Below are 24,516 nucleotides of genomic sequence, written 5' to 3'. Positions count from 1 at the left end.
GAACGGGATGAATGTGTTGTGAGACATTAGACGGAAGTGTATGTGTATATGTGTGGATCTGTATGTCTTGTACAAGTTCGCCTCCTAGTTGAGAAGCTTATGTTCAGTGCACAACATGGATGGTACACTTTGATGACGTATATGAATATCTAGATCAGTCCATGGACGCTTGCTATGGTAGAATTAGTTTGACCACAAGAAAGTGTATGTGACAAACAGATCTTGCTTCAATCGTCTGGCCTCTCCCATTATTGTTCGACTACTTTCATCGAACAATGAGTGGATGCTAGTGTATACTATAGTTTTGGAGCAGCTCCGATATACATCGTAAGCCGGACCCCTAACTTCCCCGTTACTGCTTCTCTACCTCCAATGGCGGGACCAATAGAAATCGAATTCCTCCTCCTTGCCCTCTTCCATTTTCTTTTTGTATGCTTCCATCTGCAGATGTTGCTTCCGGGTAAGCCACTCGTGACAGACGAAGTGTCGATGCAGACCACGAGGCGCGGCAGAGCCAGCAGCCACGATGGCTTGGTCAATCAGAGTGCCACTCAGATTGGGACGGTCACCATCTGGAAGATGTTCCGGCCAGGCACCCTCCTTGTCTTCGTCCTCCTCATTCGGTACAAAATCCTTCGCCTTTTCCTCTTCTTCAGTGGCCTTCTTAGACCCGGTCACCCGACCATCGCACCACTCGCATACAAGCCACGAATCTTGGTCCTGTGCATCGAATGAGCTCCCACATGGACATTCTCCTGGTTCATCTCCCGCCAGCATCTCCAACATTGCCGCACCACCAGGTTTAGCTTCGTTCTCGAGGTAGCATTCAATACACAGCCATCGGTCGAGAAACCGCTTTCGAAGTGTGCACGTACACTGGTGCTTGACCTCCGTGGCTGAGCACGTCGTGCAGAGTCGCTTAAGACGACCTGCAGTAAACGAAGACAGCGGTCCAGCGACAGGCCTGAAACCGGAAGAGCAAAGTGAACTACCCTTGGTTCTGAGGAATAGAGTATCGCCAAGATTTTGATCAAGTAGATTGTCAATCGGTTCGGCTTGGGCCACTAGATTGGAGTCAAATGGTAAGCCGAGACGGCCACAGTCATGCTGGGGTCGGCCCTTGCCAGGCGGTAGCCTCCAGGGTGGCTGTTCTTCATCGTCTTCAGGTGGGTACCGGTAGATGGGCTCGTTAGGCGGGAGAAGGCGAACGGGAGCGTTCTTCATCATGATGTGGCCTGCCCACCACCTTAATCCGTGTGGTCCATTATCCTCGGTCATGGAATGGTACGTCACATGTAACCTGCATTCGTCGCAAGTGTTCATGCCACAGGTGACACATGGACGGCTCTCCATGTCTGGGTCGTTGATCTCGCTGCCACACGATACTTGCACGTGCCATTCTCCTTCTCTAGCAGGCTTGTGCTTATGCTTGCGTTGTTGAACACCAAAGCCTGGGCACAGTACCTTTGTACGGAGATTGGTACGGCTAGCGGCGCTTGAGAAGTCCAAGTTTGAGTACACCGTCTGTGAAGTTTGAGCTAGCCGGAGAACATCTTGAGGCCGAAGGTGCTCGACAAGACTAGAAAGAATAGTGTATTGGGTGGTGGCGTATAAAAATGGATTGTCCAAGCTGTTGGTGTTAGGTAGCTGCCAGGCATGGTTCTGGGTGGCGTTGTTGTCTCGACGTGGCATTCTAGATTTCTTTTTGGGTTTCTGAGATCCGTCGACAGCGGTGGCTGGGTGGTCATCTGGTGGTTGGGACATGGTTAGTTGAGCGACGGGGCGTAGAATGATTTGCGTCGACGGTGGGACTCATAATATACAGTTCGAGTGCCTTGTCGTGTTGTGTGAAATGCACGCTTTGTCATTTCACCTTGACGTTGCTGTCACATTATGCTGATTACAAACACGACACCTAGGTAATCCGTTGTGCATTTGGCAGTGTGTGCGGATAGGAAGTTCGGCGGGCGAGCGTGCGATGGTGAAAACGTGTAAAGAACGAATGCGCACAGAGGAGACGACAATGAATGGGATCCTGTTGACTTTCAGCACGCAAAAGGAGGCTTAGTCTGGATTGATTGGGCTTAGCTTTGGACCCTGGCCAATCGGCTCATCGGCATTACGTCACCACACGCGAATGCTCCTTCTTTCTTCTCTACATCACGAACATGACCAAGACCTCGATTTCAGCATGCCAAAGGACGACATACCTGAACATTCGAACCGTAATTCACTTCCGACACCATCGCTCTCAATTTTGAGACTCACCTCACCAGCTTTATCGTACCCACCATCCGTCTGACAGTTCGTAACTCGTCCATTCTTCGCATAGCGTCCGGATCGGACCGCCTTCCGTATATCTCCAGCTCCATCAAACGTACAAACTCATGATGCACCAACATTTCCAGACACGTGATGATTTCTTTGGCTTCCCGTTCAAGTCGACTGTTTACTGCTCTTAGTTCCATGTTTGTCAAAGCCGTCGCGGCACCAGCATGAAAGTCTTGAATAGATGATAACGGAGAAGCTCTTCCGGTGGATCTGGAGTTGTTGACGCGTGATTTATATCCGTTGATGCTGGCAGACACGGTACTGACCGACGAAGGAGGATAGCATAAGTCGGGATGTCTGACAAGGCGAACGAGGATGTCGCATACGTAGTCCACGCCGGCACAAAAGGCTTGCTGGTGTGTTTGAACTTCCTTCAGTTTGCTCCACTCTGGGCTCATCACGACGAGGTGAGACCCCCTCTTCCGCTTCATTTCTTGCTTGTTCTTCTGCTTCTGCTAGTCACTATCTTCGTACGAGCAATGCTGGGTTACCTAGGTGGTGATGTCTATGGCGGTTGTGCGTACTAAATAAGATCTATGGTGAGTATCGAGCTGTTATGATCGCGCTTGATGTATTGATGTAGAAGGCAAAGTTTGCTGCAACAGTCATGCTGCAGCCCAATGGCATTCTAGAAGCATCCAGTGGGTCTACTGCACGCTCACTCAGTTACATTGTGGTATAGCTGAATGTGGAAAGCATTTTCAATAAGACGCCCAGTAGTCTGCAGCAGGGACTCTCAACGAATGTAGACTTCCCTTCAAGAAAATGTCGGCTTCAGCCGTATGTACTTGGGCATGAAACCTGTCGCAGATGATGAGCCTGGGGGTTCCAATGACCTTTACAAAATACAACATTACAACATTGCTCAACCCAGAAGCCACAGCACGCCTACGGCACGGGTAAATCACAATATCAGTATCACGGTCAATACGAGCGGAGACGCGGAGAAGAGACCATCGACCTTGTATCTTAGCGATGTACTTACTGCTACCTATAATTTTCGTTTGATCACGCGACTATGAGTGTTGATAAGACCGGCAGCTGCGCTGCGTGTAGGAAATTGGCCGTGACGACCTCGGGAGCCGGACAGGAGGCCCGAGCACACTTCCCACTTACTTACCTAGGTAGTCTTTGGACTTGCCGTGTCGCAACATCATCAATCCCTCCCCCAAGCTTGAAGAAATATTTAGCGCAAGGATCACGACTAAAGGGTCTGTTTGCGACTCCTGTTCGCGCACTGCTTCCCACTTTCCATCCCTATCATCTGTTCCGCCCCGCCTCTTCGCTGCAGCACGAGAACAAGCTATGGATTCTACTCAAGATGAAATCAACGATGCGATCAAAAATGGGACACTTGACGGCATTAGGAGCTTTGCAGAGCTTCACAAGCGCAGACAAACCTTCGAGACACAACTGGAGCTGCTACCCGATATTCATCATCGTGGCCGACTCGCTTTCGACACTGCCATCGACGTAAACGTTCCGGAGTCGATCAAAGCAGGAGTTCCAGTAGTTTCCGTTCTGCAGCGGGTGCTCGATGCTATCGGAGCGCTTTACGACGAAAACACACGTCGCAATGCAGAGTCAGTCCCAGAACGCGAAAGCACTACCGAGCACGAGTCTCTAGTGAAAGATGCGACACCCTCCCAGCGACCTGATTACCAAAATGAGCAGCCACGCGAGCATTCATATGAGATGGAAGAAGTCATAGAATCAAGCGAGCTATTAGACTATGACGAGCCAGATAGCGCGGAAGAACAGCTCTACGAATCCGAGTCGGACTACGGAAAGCCATCCAAAGGAAAAGGCAAGCTCAAGAGAGGCAGAAAGAAGACGAAAGACATCGAAGCCGCCAGAATTGCTATCGCAGTGGAAGCCAGGCAAAAGAGAATGCGCCTGACCCACGGCACGCCTAATAGCGACGCGAAGAATCCTAAGCGCCATCTCTTCGGTCTCAATTCTGAATTGGGAGACACGAGCGCTACGCTTTCACCGACACCTTCATCACCGACAGCCAAGAGTGGGAAACTGCAAAACACTGTAGCAGCATCTTCACATCCTCGTGCGAGTAGCAGGTTATCCAGGGTAAGTATGCCGCTTCTTACATCTAGATCAATCTAGCTAACGGACAAACAGCAAGCCGAAAGTACACCCAGCAAACCATCTGCCGACCTACCCTCGCCGACGCCCGACAACGTAAATCCCACCAACCTGCCAAGTCTCATCGTCAAGCTCAAGACCCGTAAACCGTCTACGCCTAACCCAGTACACGTCTCAATACCCAATTTCCATCCCAAGCGCGGACGTCCACGGAACCCGGAGGAAAAATCGAAGAGGAAATCGAAGGGTAAATACAAGAGTGGGGAATTTGTAGACTCAGATGACGAGGGCGAGGAGATGGAGAACGATGCCCCTACCGACATCGCGCAAGAGACGATGCGAAAGACGCGGAAGGCTGCAGTCAAGCCCGCTGCCAAGGCTATGAGCAAATTGAAGACGCTTGTATTTGGCAGGAAAGAAGAAGAAACCGTGAACGGAGACAAGAACGCCGATGTCGAAATGGCCGACCCAGAACCCATCTCGAGGAACGGTACGACGCGCGAGACCCGGCAGACGCGAAGCGGAATGACCACACGTGGAAAGCAACCTACTAACCTCTCCAAGGCCAAGCAAGATGCAAGGAAGCCCAAACCACCAGCGCCGTCAGTCAGGAAGATGCGGGAAAAGGCTCCGGTAGCTCCACGGCCAAAGCGGAATACTACAACACGGCCGCGAAGAGGTGCCATGTCCTCACCCTTTGAGTTGTTCGAGCCACCTCCCGCAGAAACCGCTATGCCCGCAGAAGAGAATGTCTTCTCGGACACGTGGTCAGACACCGCCGTGATACCAAACAGCCCTTCGCCTCCGCTTATCGCTGATTCACCTGATTCACGCCCGAAATCTCCATCATCTTCCTCGAAAGACGACACTCCATCCATTGCCTCTCCAACAACCCCAATCCCCCTCGCACCCCAAACCTTCGCACCCTTCCCCCCACTGACCCCCCGCGACCTCACCCCCTTCACCCGCGGCGCGCGCATCGCGCTCGAAAACATTCTGTCAGACCACCAGTCCGAGCCCTTGACCTCCCTCATCGACCTAATCGAAGAGCTAGATGACACACGACCGATTGTAAATGATTGGGAGCATGTTACGGTGATGAAGGGCGGGTGCTGGGTGTACCAGGTTATGAGGGATGTGTGGGAGGAGGTTGTGGACGAGAGTGATGAGGAGGAGATGGAGGTGGATGTTAATATTGAGGAGGTGGTGGGGAGGGTTGGGGGATGGGTTGATAAGGAGGTGGAGAGGTTAGGTGGCAATGAGGAGGGGGAGTAGGTTGGGGATGGCAGAGGGAGAGACAGAGGGCTTGTGGAAGAGAGTTGACTGGGAGTGCGATGTGGGAACAGGCAAGGGTCAGAACGGAAGGATGGACGAATTGATCATGATTGTTATACATTGTATGTGAAGGTTGTTCAGTCCAGCTGAATATCTATATCGCATGATGTCTTGTTGCTTTGAGCGCTTCCTTATGAGGCTGCATGTCATGCATCTGCCTGGCGGCTATGATCCTACAATCACATCTCTTTACAGAATCCAAGCCAGCCCTTCCCGGTCTTGGTTTTCACTGAGTCTGCGTTCCCAGCACGATGCGTTGAGTTTTCCCAAGGCTTGTACATCGGAGCTGACCGCTGGCGTCCATGGAGAACTCCAGACTTCTAGCACAAGCTGGACGTCATAAAGTTGACCGAAGTGCAAGGACCATCCCGGGCGACTCAGGATCCCTGGGGCGAAATTTTGGTTCTGGCCCCCAGAGAATCTTACTCATGCAATTGATCTGATTCAGCTGCCACCGGACGAATCTGCTGGTAAGATCGACAAGATCGGCATGCGAGAACCTTTCGTACGCGAATGCCAAGCCGGGAAATGATCCTTCGAATGCGAGAAGGATGCGTCAGATCTTCAACCATCGAGATGACAGCCGACCGGGTTGATGTCCGCTCTGAATCGCGTAGTATGTGTCTTCGTACTCCAATGCGGATAATCCAGGACCTAGTGTGTTTGATGTTCTGGTTTGATGGTCGCATAGCAACAGTGTGCTCAATATGTTTGCTGTAGTTGCGGTGGTCGGAAAAGTTGGTGGCTCTGTTCGATCATCATCTCGATGTTCTTCGCCTCGTTCATTTCAAAGTCGTGCATCAGCTCCATCTGTTGTTGCTGATTGAGCCCAGTACCCCTAGCATCCTGACTCCAGGCCGGGTTGAGATAGTCTGCCATTTCGTAGCCTTGATTCGCTGCGTACGCCTCGTTATAGAAAGGCGATGAAGCCATCTGCATATTTGTCATGTTGTAGTTGTCTTGAGGCGGCATCGTGAACGTTGGGTTCCATGTAGGTAACTCGGCAAAGGTAGTGGGTAGCGGCGCGAATTGGCCTGTAGGTGCGTAGCTGTAGGAGGGTATATTGTTGTCCATTGTGGTCTTCGGGCTCAGCTCGTTGTATGCCAATGATGGGGGCTGCTGAGGCGACGTCTGCAGTCCAGCCTGTTGTGTCGGTGCGCTTGAGAACGGGTTGGGAGGGTTCGATAGGCCGTTGCCAAGGTTGAAGAGTTGCTGATTGTGTTCCGGTAAATAGCCGAAAGGTCCAGGTACTGGTACCTTGTCGGAAGGCGTGCGAACCGATGCTGTAGACGCCGTTGCTGGACTTGTGGTTCGTGATCGATTGATACCATCGACAATGTTGCCAGTGCCGACGGATGCAGTGTCGGAAGGTGAGCTGGCGGAGATGGGAACGTCGCCATCCTTGTCGAAGATCCTCATACAGGCTTGGATCAAGTTATAGTAAAGACCGATGGCGGACTCAACACCAGGCCATCGCTCGGAAGCCTGCCTGATCGACTCCATAGCCACTTTCAAGTGGCCCTCGACCTCCTCACGGCTATGACGTCTCCGCACCTCGGAGTATGACAATGTCCAAAGCATAGTGTTGATGCACATGAAGATGGCTTGTGTGAAGATCCAGGTAACGTCGACGCTCTTTGTCTCGATCTGCTTCATAGTCATGTAGATGTTGTACTGGCAAGCGTCGTAGCAGCGGATGGCGGCGTCCAGGGACGGTCGAGGTACCTGTGGAGAAGGACGGTACATGAAGACGACCATGGTATTGTATCGACCGATGAACCTAGTCGGGTTAGTCGAGGTACTTTGCATGCAAAGAGACATACTCACCAGACCTTGTTAAGCCCTGATCCACCGTCCATCTCAGGGCTCGTGTCTCTCCAAGCTTCTATCTTTGTCTGCATCTGAGCGAACCAAGGGTGCTGGTCATCCTTTGGCTCGGGCTTCTTCCTCTGGTACAGCATCTTGCGTATCTCGAGTTGAAGCAGGCGCATTTTGTAGAAATGTATGCCGATCCACTTCTTGAGCGATGCTTGTGGTGCGGGTTTGATGCCTTCCCTGGTAATGTAGACATCGTCGACGAGCTCGCCGAAGTTGACATCGATGTGTTCCCGCCGTGTCGCGAAATGTGCGGGTCGTCCAAGACTATGCGACAAGCCGTAATCCATGGTAAGTATACTCCAGAACAACCGACGGCGCATGTCGACTTCGAGAGGGTCTGCCTGACGTCCACCAGAGCCCATGCTGATTGTCTTCTCCTCGTGTAGGCCCAAGGCTTGACACAATCGTACGCCAAGACCTATTATGTAGTAGACTGCGGTCCTCGTTGGTGTCAGGAGCGAATAGCCTGCGACTAGGCCAAAACATTGCAGGGTCTTGAGGTTCATAGGCTTGATGGCGGCTTCGAAGTGTTTCAGGGCGGCGAGATAGTAGCTGTCGGCGAGACCTGCATACTGGGTGTCCATCTTCTGCAGGCTGATGGCGATGACCATGCGCAGACAGTAGTTCTGGTAAGGATCCGTGGAGCCGTTGTAGACCTCATCAACATCTTTGGTGAAGGTTGGTTCGTGGAAGATGGGGTACATGGGGTGCACTAGTCAAGTCAGTTGATGTCGGAGTTGCAAGGAGACAGCCTTACGCGCCTTTGCAGTAGAAGAGCTCTACCAGTAGGTTGGTGAGGTCTCTGTTGGGCAGTTCTTCAGCCGCGACGTCGCTGACCATTGGGTAGATCTTGGAGGTGGGTCGCTGATCTTCCTGGGCGAAGGTATCCTTGATGTTCTTCGCCTCGGCATGTGGCACGATCTCAGAGATGCTCTTTGACTCGGTGAACTGCTTCGCCAGCTGCATCACCAGCCGGGTGATGGTGATACCGCTGGACGGCCCTAGGAATTTGGACTCGTCGGAGTCTTGGACACGCACCGTGGCTGCCCCACGCATCACATCTTCAGGGTCCGGCTCCACGTCGTCCCGTTCGAGATCAGCCAGCTGCTTCTCCAGGTCGCGCACCTTCTGCTGCAGGTGCACGACATAGTTCCGGGGTATTTTGCGTCCCTTGGTGGGGTCATAGTATTCGCAGTGGGAATTGGTGCGCTCGCATGGCCCGCATCGAGGGAGTCCGGGGTCGCATCTCGTCTTGCGCTGGGCTCTGGTCAGTGGACATTACGTAGCCAGCCGTGCCCGGGATAATGCTTACCGTCCGACAACGACAGCAAGCTGTCAGAGTGTGGGCGATGCGACTCTGGCCGGTGGTGGTGGTGCCTTCCTCAGACGGGTGCGGGGCCCCTTCCGTCTTGGTGTGTGTCGCAGTCGCGACTTCCATCGCTCGTCTCTCACCACGGGCGGAGGAGGGCGAGGGAGCTGGCTTATGATGCGCCTGGGATGTGGGGGAGATCGACGCGCACGTCCATGCCCGGGAGGTTTGTCGCGCCGGCAAGGTCTGGTCCTGCGCCCTCAGTCCGTGAGGCCGTCGAGATGGCGATGTGGGAGCGAGTTCCTGAATACGGTAGCGGTGCCTGGGTAGAGGAGCAGCCGAGCAGTACCACCGGAGTGTCGTCCGGTGGGTGTATCTTTAACCAGGAAGAAGGAACAAGGCGCGACGTCGACTGGGCCACAAAAAACGCCTGCGCATTACCGAGCGTCCCCAATCAGACGGCGCCAAAAGGAAGTCGAAGCATGACACGCCCCCGTCGCTGGTGCGGCGCAGGCTGATGGTGACAGGCCCGGCCTCTGTCCAAACTCTGGGAGCCGAAGAAAGACGTGCAGCGTGGGCATCCAGCGCGACCGGGCCCTTGATAGGCTGCCTCCTGGAATTGGGCCTCGAACGCTCGGCCAAGCATACGTCTATCCTCATCCCGTCGCTCGCAACCGCGTCACACCCGTCCCTTTCAGCATCGCTTTCTCCCTGGCCGACTCAGCGGGGCAACACCGCCGTCCGCCGCTTCTCCATTCGGCCACAGAGCCGCGGCATTACGAAGTCCAGGGTACCGCGAGCCCGCTACGCCACCCGTCAACCCGCTGTTCAACACCACGAGAGCGCCAAACCATCAAATACATCGCGTGCTGCACCGCCTTTTTGGCAAGGCTGTCCGCGGACCTGATTCTCTGCATCGTCGCGCTAGACCCCCAACGTGCATTGCACCGAGCTGGTAAGTGCCGTCCCGTCTGTATCGATCGTCAGGCAAAGGGCTTTCCATCTCCGTACCGCCTTTGAACATGTAGTCTACATCGATGTTCATACTTCGTGCCTAGTGCCATTTCATTTGACTCCGCTTTCCTTTTTTATGCCAGTCCTCTTCTGAACCCTTCCGCACTGTAATCCGCCCAGCGTCAGGTGACCACGCGATGCATACTTACTTGTCCTAAGATAGAAGGAACATGGTGCTGGAAACGCCGCTGCTCCGGGTGAGCCGACCCGTGGCTGCTTGTTCGCGATGTCGAGCCGCAAAGGTCAAGTGCGATGGAAAGCTGCCCGCATGCACCGCCTGTGAAAAGTCTAATCGGGCCTCTGAGTGCTCGAGCACGAACGATCAGTTTGCGCGCGGAAAAGAACGGAGCTATGTTGCTACATTGGAATCCAGAGTCGAGAAGCTCGAGAAGAAGATCCAGGAAGCACGGGCGAGGCGGAAGTCTTCAGGCGTTCTAATGCTAGACATGTCTGAAAACTCGACCCCGCGTAGAGCCTCTGTCGATACCGTAAAAGCAACTAGACCCATCAGCAAAAGAGCTGCACGACGGAAGGAAGCATCAGAGATTGATGACCTGGTGTCAGATTTCGGTCTTCTGTGAGTGCAATACGTCCACTTTGATGTACTACACTAACTCTCCAAGTGCTGTGAATGCCACTGCGAGAGACTTCTATGGCTTCACAACAGAAATGTCTTATGCCCGCCTAATCCGATCGGCGAGCGCAAAAGAGCCACTACCCGCAGACCTGATCAAAGCACTACCTCCAAAGTATGCAGCAACGCCACTGATTCAGCACTACTTAAACAACATCTTTACTCTTTGGCCAGTCTTTGAGGAGGCTACCCTCTACTCCTCTGTGGATGCCGTCTACCAGCAAGGTGACAATGCAAAACCTTGGGATCGGTGGAGCGTGCGCATGGTGTTGGCCATCGCATGTCTCTCCCAGTCCGAGTCGAGAGGTGACACCCACTACTCTGATGCCGTCGGACACATGAATGCTGCGCTAGAAAACGCTGAAGACGTGTTACATCCAGGCTACGTTTCTAGCATTCAAGCTTTGATACTCTGGACCATCTATGCTACTATGGACCCGCATCACTTCGATAGCTGGACACTCGTGGGCGCAGCTTCCAGAGCCATGGTCGATCTCGGTATACATCAAGACCCTTCTAAGAATGTTGCAATGTCAAGAGCAAAGCTAGAGATCAGGAGAAGAGTGTACTGGTGCGTATACTCGCTAGATAGGTAAGGCCGTGTCCCATGTTTTCTCCCTCTGCTTGCTAATCATATGGTAGATCAACATCGCTCGTCCAGACTCGCGCCTTTTCGTTCTCAGACGAGGCTGCACACGTCGGCTTTCCATTTTACAACGCCTCAGTATCACCAAAGTTTGCCTCGCCTACATCCCAAGTCTTCCAACAGTCTTTTGACACTGCGGTTGATCTCTTCAGGATACGAGAGATCCAGTCTGAGTGGTACATGGATCTCTTCCAATCTGGTCGCGAGCCTTGGCAAGAACCCTACCAATATATCTGGAAGCAATATAACAGGATGTCAGAGTGGTTCCAAGATATGCCACAGAGCACTTTACCCGCCGTAAAGTCCTTCTTCGAGCTCGAGCTTCTTTACAGCTATGTTTACATTCTCTCACCAAGCCCGCGGATACCCCACATCCACGAGTATGCGCAACGGCTGATCTTTGAACATTGCATCGCATATGCTACAAACCTCTTGGCCGTATTGGATAAGCCGTCTCACACAGTCAAACCTCCGGTCACCTTCTATGACGCCATGCGTGCGTATATGACAGGCCGACAGTTTGTCGATGTTCTGTCGCGCAACATGGAAATGATTCTTGACCCAAGAACACCAGTGCCTCCAACACCACTGGCCCCTCAAACGGAATCAGAAGATCCGCTTGCACCGCCCGCGCAAATCAGCGCACCGCCTTTTCCGTCGCCGCTGCTTCCAGAGGGGCAGACTTCGCCGTTGGATCCTACAACTCGGGCGATTAACGCTATCCACGACTACACATCAGTACTTTCTAAGTTCGGGTTGAGATTCGGCTTCACTCACTGGCGCGATCGCTTCCAACGAGAGTCAGCTGCTCTCTCCGCTCAGCTCTATCAACGTCAGCAGACGTCACCACACACTTCACCTCCTGTACAGCAACTCCCGCCACCCGTTGATTATCCTCCGCAATGGCTACCGATGCCGTCTGTGTCGCCACAAGCGCCGAATTTGATGTATCCTGGCGGCCCAACAACACCTCCCAGTCTGTTCCCGCAATCAAGTCCTTTCGCTAGCTCGATGTCTTACACTGGCACTTCGTACGACGGATCTGGTCATAGCCCCCAACCGCACGGTATGACGTTCGATGCGAGCCCAGGTCAGCAAACGTGGGCTACTCCCTCGCCTCAGCCGGTACCCGAGTTGCCACAACCTTCCGGCGGACAGAAGAGAAGGGCGATGGTGTATGGTCCGGGCTTACCGGCGCCACATCAGGGGCAAGGTCATAGTCCTGGTGCGTCGTCGATATCAGGGCAGGAGAGCAATGGATGGGCGCAACAGGAGCATCAGCAACAGCAGCAGCAACAAGATCCAAACAGTTACTTCCAAGTACCGTCTCTACAGCAGCAGCATAGCAATTCGTGGACGCAAGATCCGTCGCAAGGGAACTGGGGGTGAAATCGTAAATGTTATACAGCTCTATATAGTGCTTGATGCTTCGCAAGCTACATAAAGCAACGCCTAATCATCCCAGCTGTTGTATTCCCGATCTTCCACTGGCGCGTCGCCATCTTCATCGATCACCATGGTTGTGTCTTTCATAGTCGTAGCGCATAAGATGCTCTTTGTTTGTGATCGAATAGTATGTATGGCGTACAACTTCCTTGACGTCTCCACTTGGTGGATCTGCTGCCAAGGGGTAAATTGGAACTTCGTTGCTCGATGATGTGTGATCATGTGTTGCCTGAACTCGGCCCCTTTGCGGAAGATGTCTTGGGTGCATGTCCGTAGTTGAGTCCCGACAGCTCTGAGGACCACAATGGCACGTCAGTCTTCTGTAGCCGTGCAGCGATGTGGTGAGATGGTTCATGACGCTGAAATCGAAGACCAAGTGCGGATACGATGTCTGCCTCCAAACGCGCCTTCTGCCCCGGCTATGATTGAACGTCAGCTTCTCGCTGAGATGACATGCTCTGGAATATCGTAAACGTACACTCCTACACAACTCATGCTGTGAAATCGCTCTTGGGTGAGTCGTTTGGATCGGTTGTACTAGTTGGTACTTCGACATCAGGGTATCGAGTCAGGATAAGGTCCATGATCTCTTTCGCGTCCGGTTTCTGAACACTTTGGTAATGTCGCTCGGAGGACACCCGCAAATCGCCTTCGTGAGTTCCGTCAGACTTAGGCTCCCGTCGTTCCAGGATGGCTATGACAGCTTTGACGACGGCGGGCGGTGGTCGTACTCCTGACGCAGACTGTACGGAGTACTTTATTAGATCCAAATCCAGCGGATCCAGAAAGCTTTCCATCACGTTTGCCGTGATCTTGGTACAAGGCCCGTGCTGTGTCAAAAGCTCAAAGTTTTTGAGATTGCCAGCCTTCTTAACCATATCCAGTGTGATCTCGAGATGTGGCGCCCTTGCGAGAAGCAGTCGGAGTGTGTCTGAATCGTGATAGCCAATGCCAGCAAGTAACAATCGAATAGTCTCGGTTGTAGGCTGTAGATGCGTATTGTCTGCTAGTGCCCGCTTGCAGGCTTGGATGACAGATATCGAGGACACTAACCGGTTCAAATCGTTCTCGGTGACGTTCAACTTCTGCTCAGTCTTGAGAAGAGAGTCTATCAATCGCTCAGAAGAAAAGTAGTTGTCCTCTTGCGATAAGATTGAAGTGAGTGGAGTTTCTCCCTTGCTTCCCTGTGAGTTGAGATCAGCACCGTGATCCAGTAGTAGCTGTATTATTGCACCGTCTCCGTTGCCGGTGCAAGCGACATGAAGCGGTGTTCCATGGTTTGATGAGAACATGTTGACATTGGCGCCGTGTTGAAGGAGTATCCTGACTAAGCCGGAGTCATGGGATTTACATGCTACATGCAAGGCTGATCCCAGATCAGGTGAAACGACGTCAATGTCGGCACCGTACTTCAGGAGTAATTTGAGCAATTGTTCGTCTCTTCCTTCGCATGCAATGTCCACAGGTGTCCCCTTGCCAGGTATCGACACATTAACTTCAGCGCCATGTTGGAGAAGACATTCAGTCATTTCGAGATTCCCGTTTTGACAGGCCTTATGTAGCGCGGTCCCAGGGCTGGGAGTTACATGATTTGCGAAAGCCTGTAGCCTCTTGTGTTGCGTCTTGTATGTAGGGTAGAGGGGGGTTCCAAGGTCACTAGCTGCCGTGTTCACGTCGATGTGACGCTGTAGCAGTAACGTAACTACCTCCAAACTACCACCTTCGATTCCAGCGATCAACGCAGACCCGAATGAGTCATGATGCTGGTTGATGTCAACACCGAGCTCAAGACAGACTTGAACAACTTGTAGCATTCCCAGGTAAGAAGCTAGGTGTAGGGTGCCAGCTGATGCGCAGACATGGCTGTCGTCAATCTGCGCAAGCTTCATTATAGCCTCACTGGCAGCAATTCGAGCATTGTTGCATGCACATTCCTTGTCTGGCTGCCCTGGATACGTCCACGCGTGTCGGAAAGAATCTGTGGCCCAAGCCTCGCAGCACAGGCTCCTGGGGAACCTCTCCGTCTTCGATTTTATAGGCATGAGGCCTTCAAGCAGGGCGTAGACTGGAGACTGATATTCTGATGGGAAGGGTTGCGGGATGACTACCATCGGCAAGAGCCTGAAAAGAACGTTGAAGCTCTGGAAGTAGGCTGCTGCCTGAAGCACCGCAGGCTTCACATCAGCTGCATCGGTCGAGCTTTCCAGCAAAAGCTCAATACTTTGTTGAGCACCTAGAGCTGCAAGGTCTGCAAGCAGTCCCTCAGAGATCTGCATGGTATCGACACGGAGAACAAATCTGGCGTCCTCTTGCCAAGCGCGCGTATAAGCAGGCACCTCTTTACAAGCATGAATGAAGTCGCCTGTACCCAGCAGACGAGCAATAACAAAGTCGATGAGATCCTTTGGTTTCTCTCCTACGACAAGTGTCCTTAAGATGTTGACGGCTCGCTCAGCATCGTATAAGGTGGCTCCCGCGGCCAGTAGGATTTTCATTGTTTCGAGATTTCCAGCAGTGGCAGCCGTTGTCAGTGGAGATGAATACTGACCAGACTTCTCTTCGACGTCTACCCCATACTCGACTAATAGTGCGGCGATGTTTGCGTGGCCATACTTACAAGCTTCGTGTAACGCTCTCGAGATGTCCACAAACTGAGTATGCCGCGTCTCTGTCTGGCCGGGCTTCAGAGCGTTTTGTTCCGAGTGGGAGAGCAAGAGCTTTGCTAGATCGATATTACCGTTACAGCAGGCATGAGTCAGCATCGAGGGAGCTCCTCTGTATTCCACCGATACTTGATCAGTGGAGAAGTTGTACGATTGCAGAACACCCAAGTCTAGAAAAAACTGCACGACCGCTAGGTGTTGGCCTTCTACTGCCGCGCGTAGTGGGGTCCAGTGGGATATGCCTGCGGTCAGAGCAATCTCGGTGCCAGCTTCCACAAGCAGTTTGACGCATTCCAGATGACCGAATCGAGCGGCAGCATGCAGTGCAGTTCCATAGTGGTGAGCCACAGCCTTGACATCAACATTACGCTCTACAAGTAATTGTACGAGCTCCATATCGCCGTCCGCTGACGCCATTTGGAGTAGGAGAGTAAATCCAGTCGCAGTGGCCTGTAGGTCGGGTTGTGACTGCAAAAGGTATCGTATGACCGCTCCTGGACCAGTAGTCAACACTTGGTGAACAGATTCAGACTCGATGAAACCCTCCCTGAACGTTGAAAGCGCAGCGTCCAAAAGCAGAGTTGGAGAAGTGCGGGGCGCTGATCGGCTGGTTACATGTGCCTCAGCTTCAGTCAGAACCTCGAAAACAGCGAGTGAGTCGAGTTCTCTGTATCCAGCGTAGAATAGAGGCGTTCTGTTGTCCTTGTCGAGTATATCAATCGCTGCACCACTCTCCAATACCATTCGGACCGTTTCCACAGGACAACATACCACCGCGGAATGTAAAGCACTTCGTCCACGACTGTCGATGGCATTGACGTTTGCGTTCTCGCGCAACAGTAACTCGACCACGGCTTGTTTTTTGCTAAGAAAGTTTCGTTTCTCGTCGTAAAACTTGTCGATTCCGTTTTGCCTGCTTTTATAGATCCGATCACGTTGCGGCGTGGCTTGAAGACAGGCCTGTAATGCTGTTCTCGACCAGACTTCATTCCGTGCGTTGACATCAACTCCGCGTTCGATGAGATACGAAACCACCGCAGGATGCCCGTTTGCACATGCTCGGTCCAGGGCCTGCGACATCAAGAGCTTATAATCGACGAATTGACGTAACCGTCTTTCCCAAGTGATCACTGCGGAGGCGTAGCCTCGCTGCGCAGCTTCCACGAATCTTCGTGCAAATACTGAGTCCTCTTGCAAGTTCAATGTTTGGGTATGCAGATAGGAAATGAGTTCGCCGTGTTTCGTACTCGCTGCACCTTGGAAAACTTTCCAGTAGTCTTGCAACTGGTAGCCGTGATCGCTGTTGTGTTTGAAGAGGAAGTAGAGCACGCGAAAAGATCCATCTTCTTCCGCTTGAGCACAAGCTTTTCTGAGCACGAGTTGATCAACGGCAGGGTAATATCGAAAGAGTACCCCCAGGGCTCGTTCGCTGTCAGACCCAATCGTGATCGTCATAGCGGCCGCCAGTACATTCTGCAACTCTGATTTTGCAGCCAATTGCAGTGCAAGCTCCACTGTCGCTGGTGTATTAGCTCGACATCCTAGTAGAAGCATTCTCATAATATGGCCGTTCTCAGTCGTTTCATTCGTCTTGACCAATTGGTCCAGAACCGGAAAGTAGTTTGACCATCGGCTCTCCTTGTCACTGGACACGTGTTCAAATTGCCTGTAGCCCATTGCGAAGTCTTGTTTACGATACTTCCTATTACAGAGCCTCCTTCTCGTAGGTAAGGGTATGAGCTCCTGTTCGAATGGGGTCCACGGAGCATAATGTGAATCTGGCGGAGGACCATATGCTTCCTCACACTCGAGAAGCCGCTTCGCAACGGCAACATGCCCATACCAAGCTGCACGTTCCAATGCTCGTGGGATTTGTTTTCTTGGCAGTTCTGGTAACAAGAGAATGTGGTCAACGATGCCGACTCGACCAGCCGCAGAAGCCGCCTTTAGTACGATGCCGATGTCAAGTGACGAAAGCCCAATGGCGGAGCGGTGGTCCAACATACTGCAGACGATAGACTCTTGACCAGTCGACGTAGCAAAGAGCAAGGCCTCAGACTCATAACCTTTGTGTTGCTCAAGGTCCTCGAGTTCTGTGACGCTTTTGACTTCGACACCGTCATGGATGCTCTTGTATGCCTCTTCAAAGCTGACATCTTGTCCTTTGATCACCTTCGCTCGATCTACCTGTCGATTACGCTCAAATTGATATGCGGGTTCAAGCTTTGATAGGAGATCAACGTGTAATGAAGGACCAGACCGACTATGGCTTATCGTGTACCTACCCACCTCGTCCTCATCCAGGAAATGTGGGCTTCGGTAGCCGCTTCGTAGAAGCATATTCGCAATGGGATGATTGCCTGCCGACACCGCTGCGCTCAGAGCATCATTGAACAGACCTTTTTGACCGATAGAAGCGCCTGCTGCAAGGAGGGCTTTTACAACGTCGATGTGACCGCGATATGTGGCTGCCTGCAGCGCATTGCCGTAGTAACCACCGGAGTTGTCCACAGCTGTACCACTTTTTATCAGCATTGTGGTGATAGATAAGTGACCTCTCATCGCGGCTGCTTGAAGCGCATCGCCGAACGATCCACTTGCATTCACTGCAGCATTTATGTCGAGAAGCAAGCGCACAGTCGTGCCACGGCCCATCAAGCTTGCTGCACGAAGTGGTGTTCCGAAGGGTCCTTCGTGCTCGATGTCGAGACCCTTGTCGAGGCAAAATTCGATAATCTTGTTCTGGCCGTAGAACGCAGCCGTTGCGATGGCGTCGTTTGGCAGCGCTTTGGTTTTGAAGTAGTTTCGAAACCAATCAATTTTACTATCCTGGAAAACCCTGATCCCATTTCCGATTGAAGATTTTTTGCTCCCGCTGGGTGACTTCGATGTCGAGTGCAGGCAGTCCATGAGTTTTGTGAAGCCCATTCCCGTGGCAGCTTCGAAAACTTGGTCAAGGGTGTCTTGCGAAATCGGCAAAACACGCTTCTCGAGAAGTACCACCGCAACGTCCTCATGGCCGTTACGTAAAGCTGCTTGTATAGCCGAAACTATCGTTTCAGCTGTGGTGTTTTGAGATGGAAACTCAATGATGAGCTGCGCAATGTCTCCGTGGCCATTGGCACATGCAGCTTGAAGTGGGGTCGTGTTACGTCCCCCTTCAATTGCAATATCGGCACCCAGCTTCAGTAGGCCATTCACCACACGGATTTGACCCGTAGCGGAGGCCAAGTAAAGACCAGTAAGTCCATGCGAATTCTTCTGATTGACATCGAAACATGATCTTCCGGACAGGATTTCGATGGCAAATTCTAACCCGTACAGACATGCAGTGAAGAACGGAGTGGCGCTTTCGCTCCCGATAGCAATGAGATCCGAGAGACATGTGTGTGGCCTGGATAGGGCCTTTACTATCTCGTCAACTGTCTCGATCCAGGATGGAAAAGGCGAAATGTACTCCTGATCAGAGAACATGAATTCTTTCAAGACGTCTCCTAGACGCCCATTACGGTCATGTTCGCTCGCGGCGTTGTAGTGGAGCGGCCAGTACATTGCTGCATATACGTCGAAATCGTGAGACGGTTGAACACCGAGTGTCAGATCGGGGAGTGGGCTGTCGATACATCTAATAAGACAGCTTGAAGCGGCTGCGCTATTAGCGTCCATCATACTGAATTCCGGGAGACGCGACAAATATTCTTGAACCGAAGTATGGGCGAATCGGATCGTGTCGAGCTCATCATCGAGAACCACGAGATGAGAGCAGATTCGGAGTAAATCGGAAAGCTCCAGAGAGTTCTGCGATCCGTCTCGTGCGATGGACGCTGCGGCAAGTAGTGTTGCGGGTGACAAGGGTTCGTGCAGGCACATCATTAGCCGAAAAGTTTGTGCTGCTACCTCGTACGCCAGAGAATCGGGTTTGGAGATTTGATCGAATATCTTCGCATACAGATGGTCGACAGTAAGAGTGGAAGCTCCAGAGGGATTTAATATCGCTTGCTCGATACTGTCTTTCCACTTCAGGTCGCAGAAATACCTCAATTGGAGCTCCACCCATCGGAACCTCATCAATATGTTAGTCCATAGCAACGCATTTCAGAGGGGAAAGACTCACATCCCATCCGCTCGGTCGAGAAGATAAGACTCCAGTTTCGATTGAAGGGGAAGGTCTTCTTTACCATCAAGAAGATGCTTGTTGTTGATCGCAGTCGAGACGCAATGTACAACGAAATGTTGCATGTCAGCTTGGGTAAGCGAAGCTTGTAAGCGCATTTCCTTTGCCCCTTCCAGCCACTGGGAAACGTTGGTGTCATCTCTACTGGACAGCAGCATCTTCACCACACGGGCTCGATCATCGCGAAGCACTAACAGCTCATTGAGCAGAAGATGTCTGTCCGCGACGTCGATCTCGTCGATGGCATCAATTATGATGGTTACCTCATCGGTTTGGAGAAGTTCGGCTATCCAGTGTGTGCATTCGTGTGGTTCGAGTTTGTCCATAGTGCCCATGCCAACCTTCCCCCTTGCCTCTCTCCGCTTGAACTCCAAGTGAACTTGCTCAACGATCTCAAACGTTTCCTCGTTCTTGACAGTGAGTTGCCTTAACAGACTTCGCATTACGTCCTTCGCATCGCATCTGCCGCCGTGTCCTAGGGTGTCGCCGCAATAGTAGTACAAAACGAATGATTGCACACTAGTACCCTGCAGTGAATCATCAATTACTGTAGACATCAGATTGGTTTTTCCAGAGCCCAGAATACCGCGAAGCCACAGAAGCGATGAAGATGCACTGGTTTTCCAGTCGACATAACGGGAATCGCTCATAAGCCATTGAGTGGTACCGCGTAACCGGTGTTTTGAATGGCGAGTATGGTGCTCTCTGTATGGAGTCAATGACAGCCATGCAATGAAGTCGCTGAACGATTGCGCTTTTAGCGAAGTCATGATGTTCTCATCGATTCGCATAACGTCCGTCCGTATAAGTCGTTGGATGTGTGAGTCGCACATGCTGGCTAGCTGTCGAATTTCAGTGTCATGCTTAACTATCTGCCGAAGTCTTTCACCCTGCGAAGTTGAAAATGCGCCTTTTACTGTACGTTCTGCTGTATGTTAGAAGTCGGCGCTAAGAAGTCAGACGTGAGACTTACTGGTAACATCATTGGTAGAATAGCGTATGCTCTCCCCAAGGAAGCTTAGAATGTGGACATATAGTCCGAGGACTTTGCTGCGAATCTGGGTATGGAGTTCGAAGTCCGAGTCCATATATAGGGTTTCTACAGCAGCGTATGTAGCAATGGTCTGTGTGACAATCTCAATCCCCTCAATCGTGGCTTCCAGATACTGCTTGTCGTCGATGGCAACTTGCAGCAGGAATCGAACAGCTGCCCAGGGTAGACTAGCCGCACCTGAGTTGAACTGCACGGCGATATCGCCCACGGCTTTGAAATGGTCTATCCACCGGATGATCTTTGCGAGCACGTCACGCAATATGACCTCTTTCCCGCGGATGGTGATCTTCCATCTCTTCGCAGCGAGTGCCCTCTGTTGGGTAACGGCCTCATTCAACACGGCATCGACTACGCGACCGTTGCCTGTGTTGACGGTGGCGAGGATTTTCTGTATTTTGGGATCGAGCTTTGCGTTTGCGGTGTCCCAAAGGGATGAGGTAGAGTTGGTGCTGTTAGCTGGAGCTACAAGGGACGTAGTTCCTGTTGCGGTGGTTTGAGTAGTAGCTGACATGCTGCGGCTCTTCGCTATCGAAGTTTTTCGACGAAGTGTGCGCCTGCCCGGAGTATTGGTTCAAGTAAAACGGAACGCATCTGCTAGGCTTCCAAAGCTTATAAGCAGAAGGTGTATGGGATCCTGGGATGTTGGAGAAGGCGGAGTGCAGAGGTGCATGGCGGGGCGCAGCGTAAGCCTTCATCTAACACCCATGTCATGGACCATCTCCTCCACTGAGGACTGGATCTGAGATAACAGACCCCGAACAATGGCTGTGCAGCGCTGCGATGCAACATAGTTGCTTACCCGTACAACCAATTCTCCAAAGGCTACCGGTGAGCTACCGGTGATTAACAACCCTGCAATCGAGCGCCATTCCTTTACATGATGTGAGCCTGGTTCAAATGTTGCTATGTTGCATCGGCCAACTCATGGAAGAATGACATGAGTAAGGATCTTCAAGAACACGTGAAGCTCTACTCGTAAACCTCGTCGAAGGGATGCACACGGGGGCCATTCCTCCAGTGAACGGCTTAACGTTCGTGGCTTGATGATCGAGGCCAGGAGAGACGGAGCAGCGATGTCGTCGTTGTCCAATCGGCTGAGGCCAGCGCGTCTGCTGACGCGATACAGAGGAACAAGGTAAGGAGAACGCAGATCATGCGCAATGACGTTACATATGAGGCCGCGGAGGAAGTAGATGGAATCGTGGTGATGTCGCGAAGGATGGACACGACGCGTACGCGTCCTGGCTGGGAGGATCGCCAGGGCTGCACCGACAGGCAGGCACGACCCCCACTTGACGCGGGGCATCCGCCGCTATCTCTGCGCAGCGCCCATCAACCAATCTGACACCCGACGAAATGCCTTACATCACTCTCGCGCACGCATCGCAACACCGCGCAACACTTTTCCAACTCCCAAACCCTCCCTAGCCCTCCTTAAAACCACCACCACGATGTCCACCCCCCTCGAACGCGCCCTAACCGCCATCGACGCAGCCCACGCAGAAGACCCAAATAAAGTCAGCATCAATGGCACCGAGATGCCCTACGAACTCCACTACGCGCAGAAATGCACCTCTTACCTCGAGAAGCGCGCCCCCTCCGCCTCCGAGCCCCTCCGCATAGCCATCCGCGCCCAACACTTCCGCCGCTGGGAAGTGCCTCGCGCGAGCTACCCCATGACGCGGCCCGGCTACCACGCCTGGCGCACGTTCCTAAAAAAACGACAAGCCGAGCTCGTTGAGCAAATCTGCCTCGATGCTGGATACAGCGCTGAAGACGCGTCGACAGTCGGCAGTTTGATCCGCAAAGAAGACCTAAAAGTGAATGAGGAGACGATGGTGTTAGAGGATGTGGCGTGTCTTGTTTTTCTGGATGACCAGTTCGAGGCGTTTGAGAAGGAACATGACGAGGAGAAGATTATTAAGATATTGCAGAAGACGTGGGGGAAGATGACGGAGAGGGGGCATGAGCTTGCGTTGGAGATTCCCATGGGGGAGCGGCCGAGGGAGGTTGTTATGAAGGCGCTGGAGGGGAATTGAGATGGGGATGAAATAAGGTGAAATGAAATTTGAATTGAAAAGAACTGTGTGATGTTTTGTTCATTATGTGGGTGTGCCATTTGTTATGTGTCTGGGTATCGTTCTGAGCCTGTGATATCTTCTTCCCTCCTCTTGTAACCAATAAATCCGCGGGTTGAAGCCTAAGCTCCGCCCTCCCTCTTGGCGTACTCCTCCTCCATGGCCTCCTCGTACCGCTTCTCGGCTTCCTTCTCCTGCTCAGTCTTCTCGCCGTTGTTCGCGTTCGCTAGAGCGCGTGTAGCAGCGTTCTGTATGTCGTTTGTCGCCTGCGTAGCAGCTGAAGATTGGGTCGCTTGAGTGGACTGCGAAGTCGAGGACGGCATTGGGACGGGCATCTTGATGGTTGGGGTTTGTGGTGTTTGTAGGGTGTGAGATTGATGGTTTGACTCGAGATTGGAATATTGCTCTGAACTGGGTGTGGGAGATGGGAAGCATTGGAGGAGCGCGTGAGGGGCTATATACTACTATACGAATGACTGGTGTTGCGTCATTGTGGCGGTGCAAGTGTGGCTGGAATCTTCCACGGGCTGTGATTTGCCACTGATCTTCGTTAGGCGACTTTCGCATGTGAAGACCGCTGGCAGGTGCTGTTTGCACAACCACGATGCGTTCTTACTCTAGGAAGGTTGTCTTTAACATCATTGAAGGGCGATGCATTCAATGTCAAACCATGGAGTTGACGTGGTGGCATCGACAGAGAAGGTCGCAATACAACATCCCTTCGTCCTCTTACCACGATCGACGCTTGTTCAGTGCTTGTTCCTTACAGTATTACTGATACTCCATAATCGACATGGTGTCCTATACAAGCATTTTGCTTCTGCCTATCCTGTTTTGCGCTTCGCTAGGAGATACTACTAAAACACTCTCTGAGTCTCTCAAGCCAACACCGACGCGGCTGCACTCCCATGCACATCACCATGCCCCTACATCTACCAGCTCACCCCACGTCATGGCGAAACAAGGCCATCCTACTGAAGGCCCCGCCTATTCAAGCTGGGCCCTTGCAGCAATCTCGTCTGCACATCTCTCCGCTACATCCCAATGCCCGCCCCTCCAATCCCCGTGCGGCAGCGTCGGTTGCTACGATCCAAGCACAGAGCAATGCTGCGGCAAGAGGGGCATTTGCGAAATCACCCAAAACTGTGTCGAGGTCCAGCTAAACAACGGCACTATGGGAACAGGATGCTGCCCCGGTGGGACGTCCGCCTGTAATGGGATCTGCTTCGACGTATCCACATCCAAGTGCTGCGCTGCACCCGGTGGCACGCATGGACTTTGCTCTGCGAACCAAGACTGCTGTGGGAACATGTGCTGCGATGAAGGTGCGGTTTGTGCCAATGGATTCAACGGTCCGATGTGCTGGCAAAAGCATGATAAAGGCACGGAGGATATTGAGGGCCACGCCTTTATTCCACCAATTATTCCCGTTCCGAGTACGCAAAAGAGCGGTAGCGTGAGGATCAAAGCTCCCAGAATCTTCCACACTCTGTTGTTCTTGGCCCAGTTTGTGGCTGGTAGTTCCGAACAGGCCTTTCCCGCGACGCGCCTCCAATCGCTACCAATACCACAGGGAGCGGAAAACCCGGACATGGGCAATTCGACCTCATCCCTCAACAAGCGTTCATCCTGTGAGCCATTGGAACCTTGTGGTAACGGCTGTCAATATAAACCATCAAAGTGTTGCCTGCGGGAGGATGGTACTTATGGATCATGTAACGCAGGCGACGAGTGCTGTCAAGAGTACTGTTGTCCTCCCGATACTATTTGTATGATCTCATCTAAGACGCACAGTACCGGACCGTGGTGTTCGCCGTCAGATTTACCGAGAACATCAGCGAATGTGCCATATGA

At 52.4% G+C, this 24,516-nt stretch overlaps 7 protein-coding genes across 7 annotated transcripts; 3 read left to right on the top strand and 4 right to left on the bottom strand.

The window, feature by feature from the left end:
- Window positions 1-363: 363 nt before the first annotated feature.
- Window positions 364-1,227, bottom strand: J4E84_004910 (uncharacterized protein; the record flags this gene model as incomplete). The annotated part of the gene is made up of 1 exon (XM_049387510.1): window positions 364-1,227. One exon carries the CDS (start codon window positions 1,225-1,227, stop codon window positions 364-366), a length of 864 nt encoding a protein of 287 aa, XP_049244488.1.
- A 2,409-nt stretch (window positions 1,228-3,636) lies between these two features.
- On the top strand, window positions 3,637-5,706 carry J4E84_004909 (uncharacterized protein; the record flags this gene model as incomplete). The annotated part of the gene is made up of 2 exons (XM_049387509.1): window positions 3,637-4,416; window positions 4,468-5,706. 2 exons carry the CDS (start codon window positions 3,637-3,639, stop codon window positions 5,704-5,706), a joined length of 2,019 nt encoding a protein of 672 aa, XP_049244487.1.
- A 762-nt stretch (window positions 5,707-6,468) lies between these two features.
- On the bottom strand, window positions 6,469-9,082 carry J4E84_004908 (uncharacterized protein; the record flags this gene model as incomplete). The annotated part of the gene is made up of 4 exons (XM_049387508.1): window positions 6,469-7,546; window positions 7,594-8,356; window positions 8,406-8,901; window positions 8,957-9,082. The coding sequence occupies 4 exons, from the start codon at window positions 9,080-9,082 to the stop codon at window positions 6,469-6,471; spliced, it is 2,463 nt and encodes an 820-aa protein (XP_049244486.1).
- A 1,055-nt stretch (window positions 9,083-10,137) lies between these two features.
- Window positions 10,138-12,636, top strand: J4E84_004907 (uncharacterized protein; the record flags this gene model as incomplete). The annotated part of the gene is made up of 3 exons (XM_049387507.1): window positions 10,138-10,544; window positions 10,591-11,193; window positions 11,244-12,636. The coding sequence occupies 3 exons, from the start codon at window positions 10,138-10,140 to the stop codon at window positions 12,634-12,636; spliced, it is 2,403 nt and encodes an 800-aa protein (XP_049244485.1).
- Window positions 12,637-13,184: 548 nt separating this feature from the next.
- Window positions 13,185-21,095, bottom strand: J4E84_004906 (uncharacterized protein; the record flags this gene model as incomplete). The annotated part of the gene is made up of 3 exons (XM_049387506.1): window positions 13,185-19,419; window positions 19,471-20,368; window positions 20,504-21,095. 3 exons carry the CDS (start codon window positions 21,093-21,095, stop codon window positions 13,185-13,187), a joined length of 7,725 nt encoding a protein of 2,574 aa, XP_049244484.1.
- A 940-nt stretch (window positions 21,096-22,035) lies between these two features.
- On the top strand, window positions 22,036-22,623 carry J4E84_004905 (uncharacterized protein; the record flags this gene model as incomplete). Its single annotated transcript, XM_049387505.1, has 1 exon — window positions 22,036-22,623. One exon carries the CDS (start codon window positions 22,036-22,038, stop codon window positions 22,621-22,623), a length of 588 nt encoding a protein of 195 aa, XP_049244483.1.
- Window positions 22,624-22,784: 161 nt separating this feature from the next.
- Window positions 22,785-22,997, bottom strand: J4E84_004904 (uncharacterized protein; the record flags this gene model as incomplete). Its single annotated transcript, XM_049387504.1, has 2 exons — window positions 22,785-22,964; window positions 22,992-22,997. The coding sequence occupies 2 exons, from the start codon at window positions 22,995-22,997 to the stop codon at window positions 22,785-22,787; spliced, it is 186 nt and encodes a 61-aa protein (XP_049244482.1).
- Window positions 22,998-24,516: the final 1,519 nt, after the last annotated feature.

The sequence above is a fragment of the Alternaria hordeiaustralica genome, assembly GCF_023758085.1.
Source record: "Alternaria hordeiaustralica strain BMP 2776 chromosome Unknown scaffold_8, whole genome shotgun sequence".
Lineage (NCBI taxonomy): Eukaryota > Fungi > Ascomycota > Dothideomycetes > Pleosporales > Pleosporaceae > Alternaria > Alternaria hordeiaustralica.
Note: the sequence above shows the minus strand (reverse complement) of the source record. Positions and strands in the feature narration are given on the sequence as shown.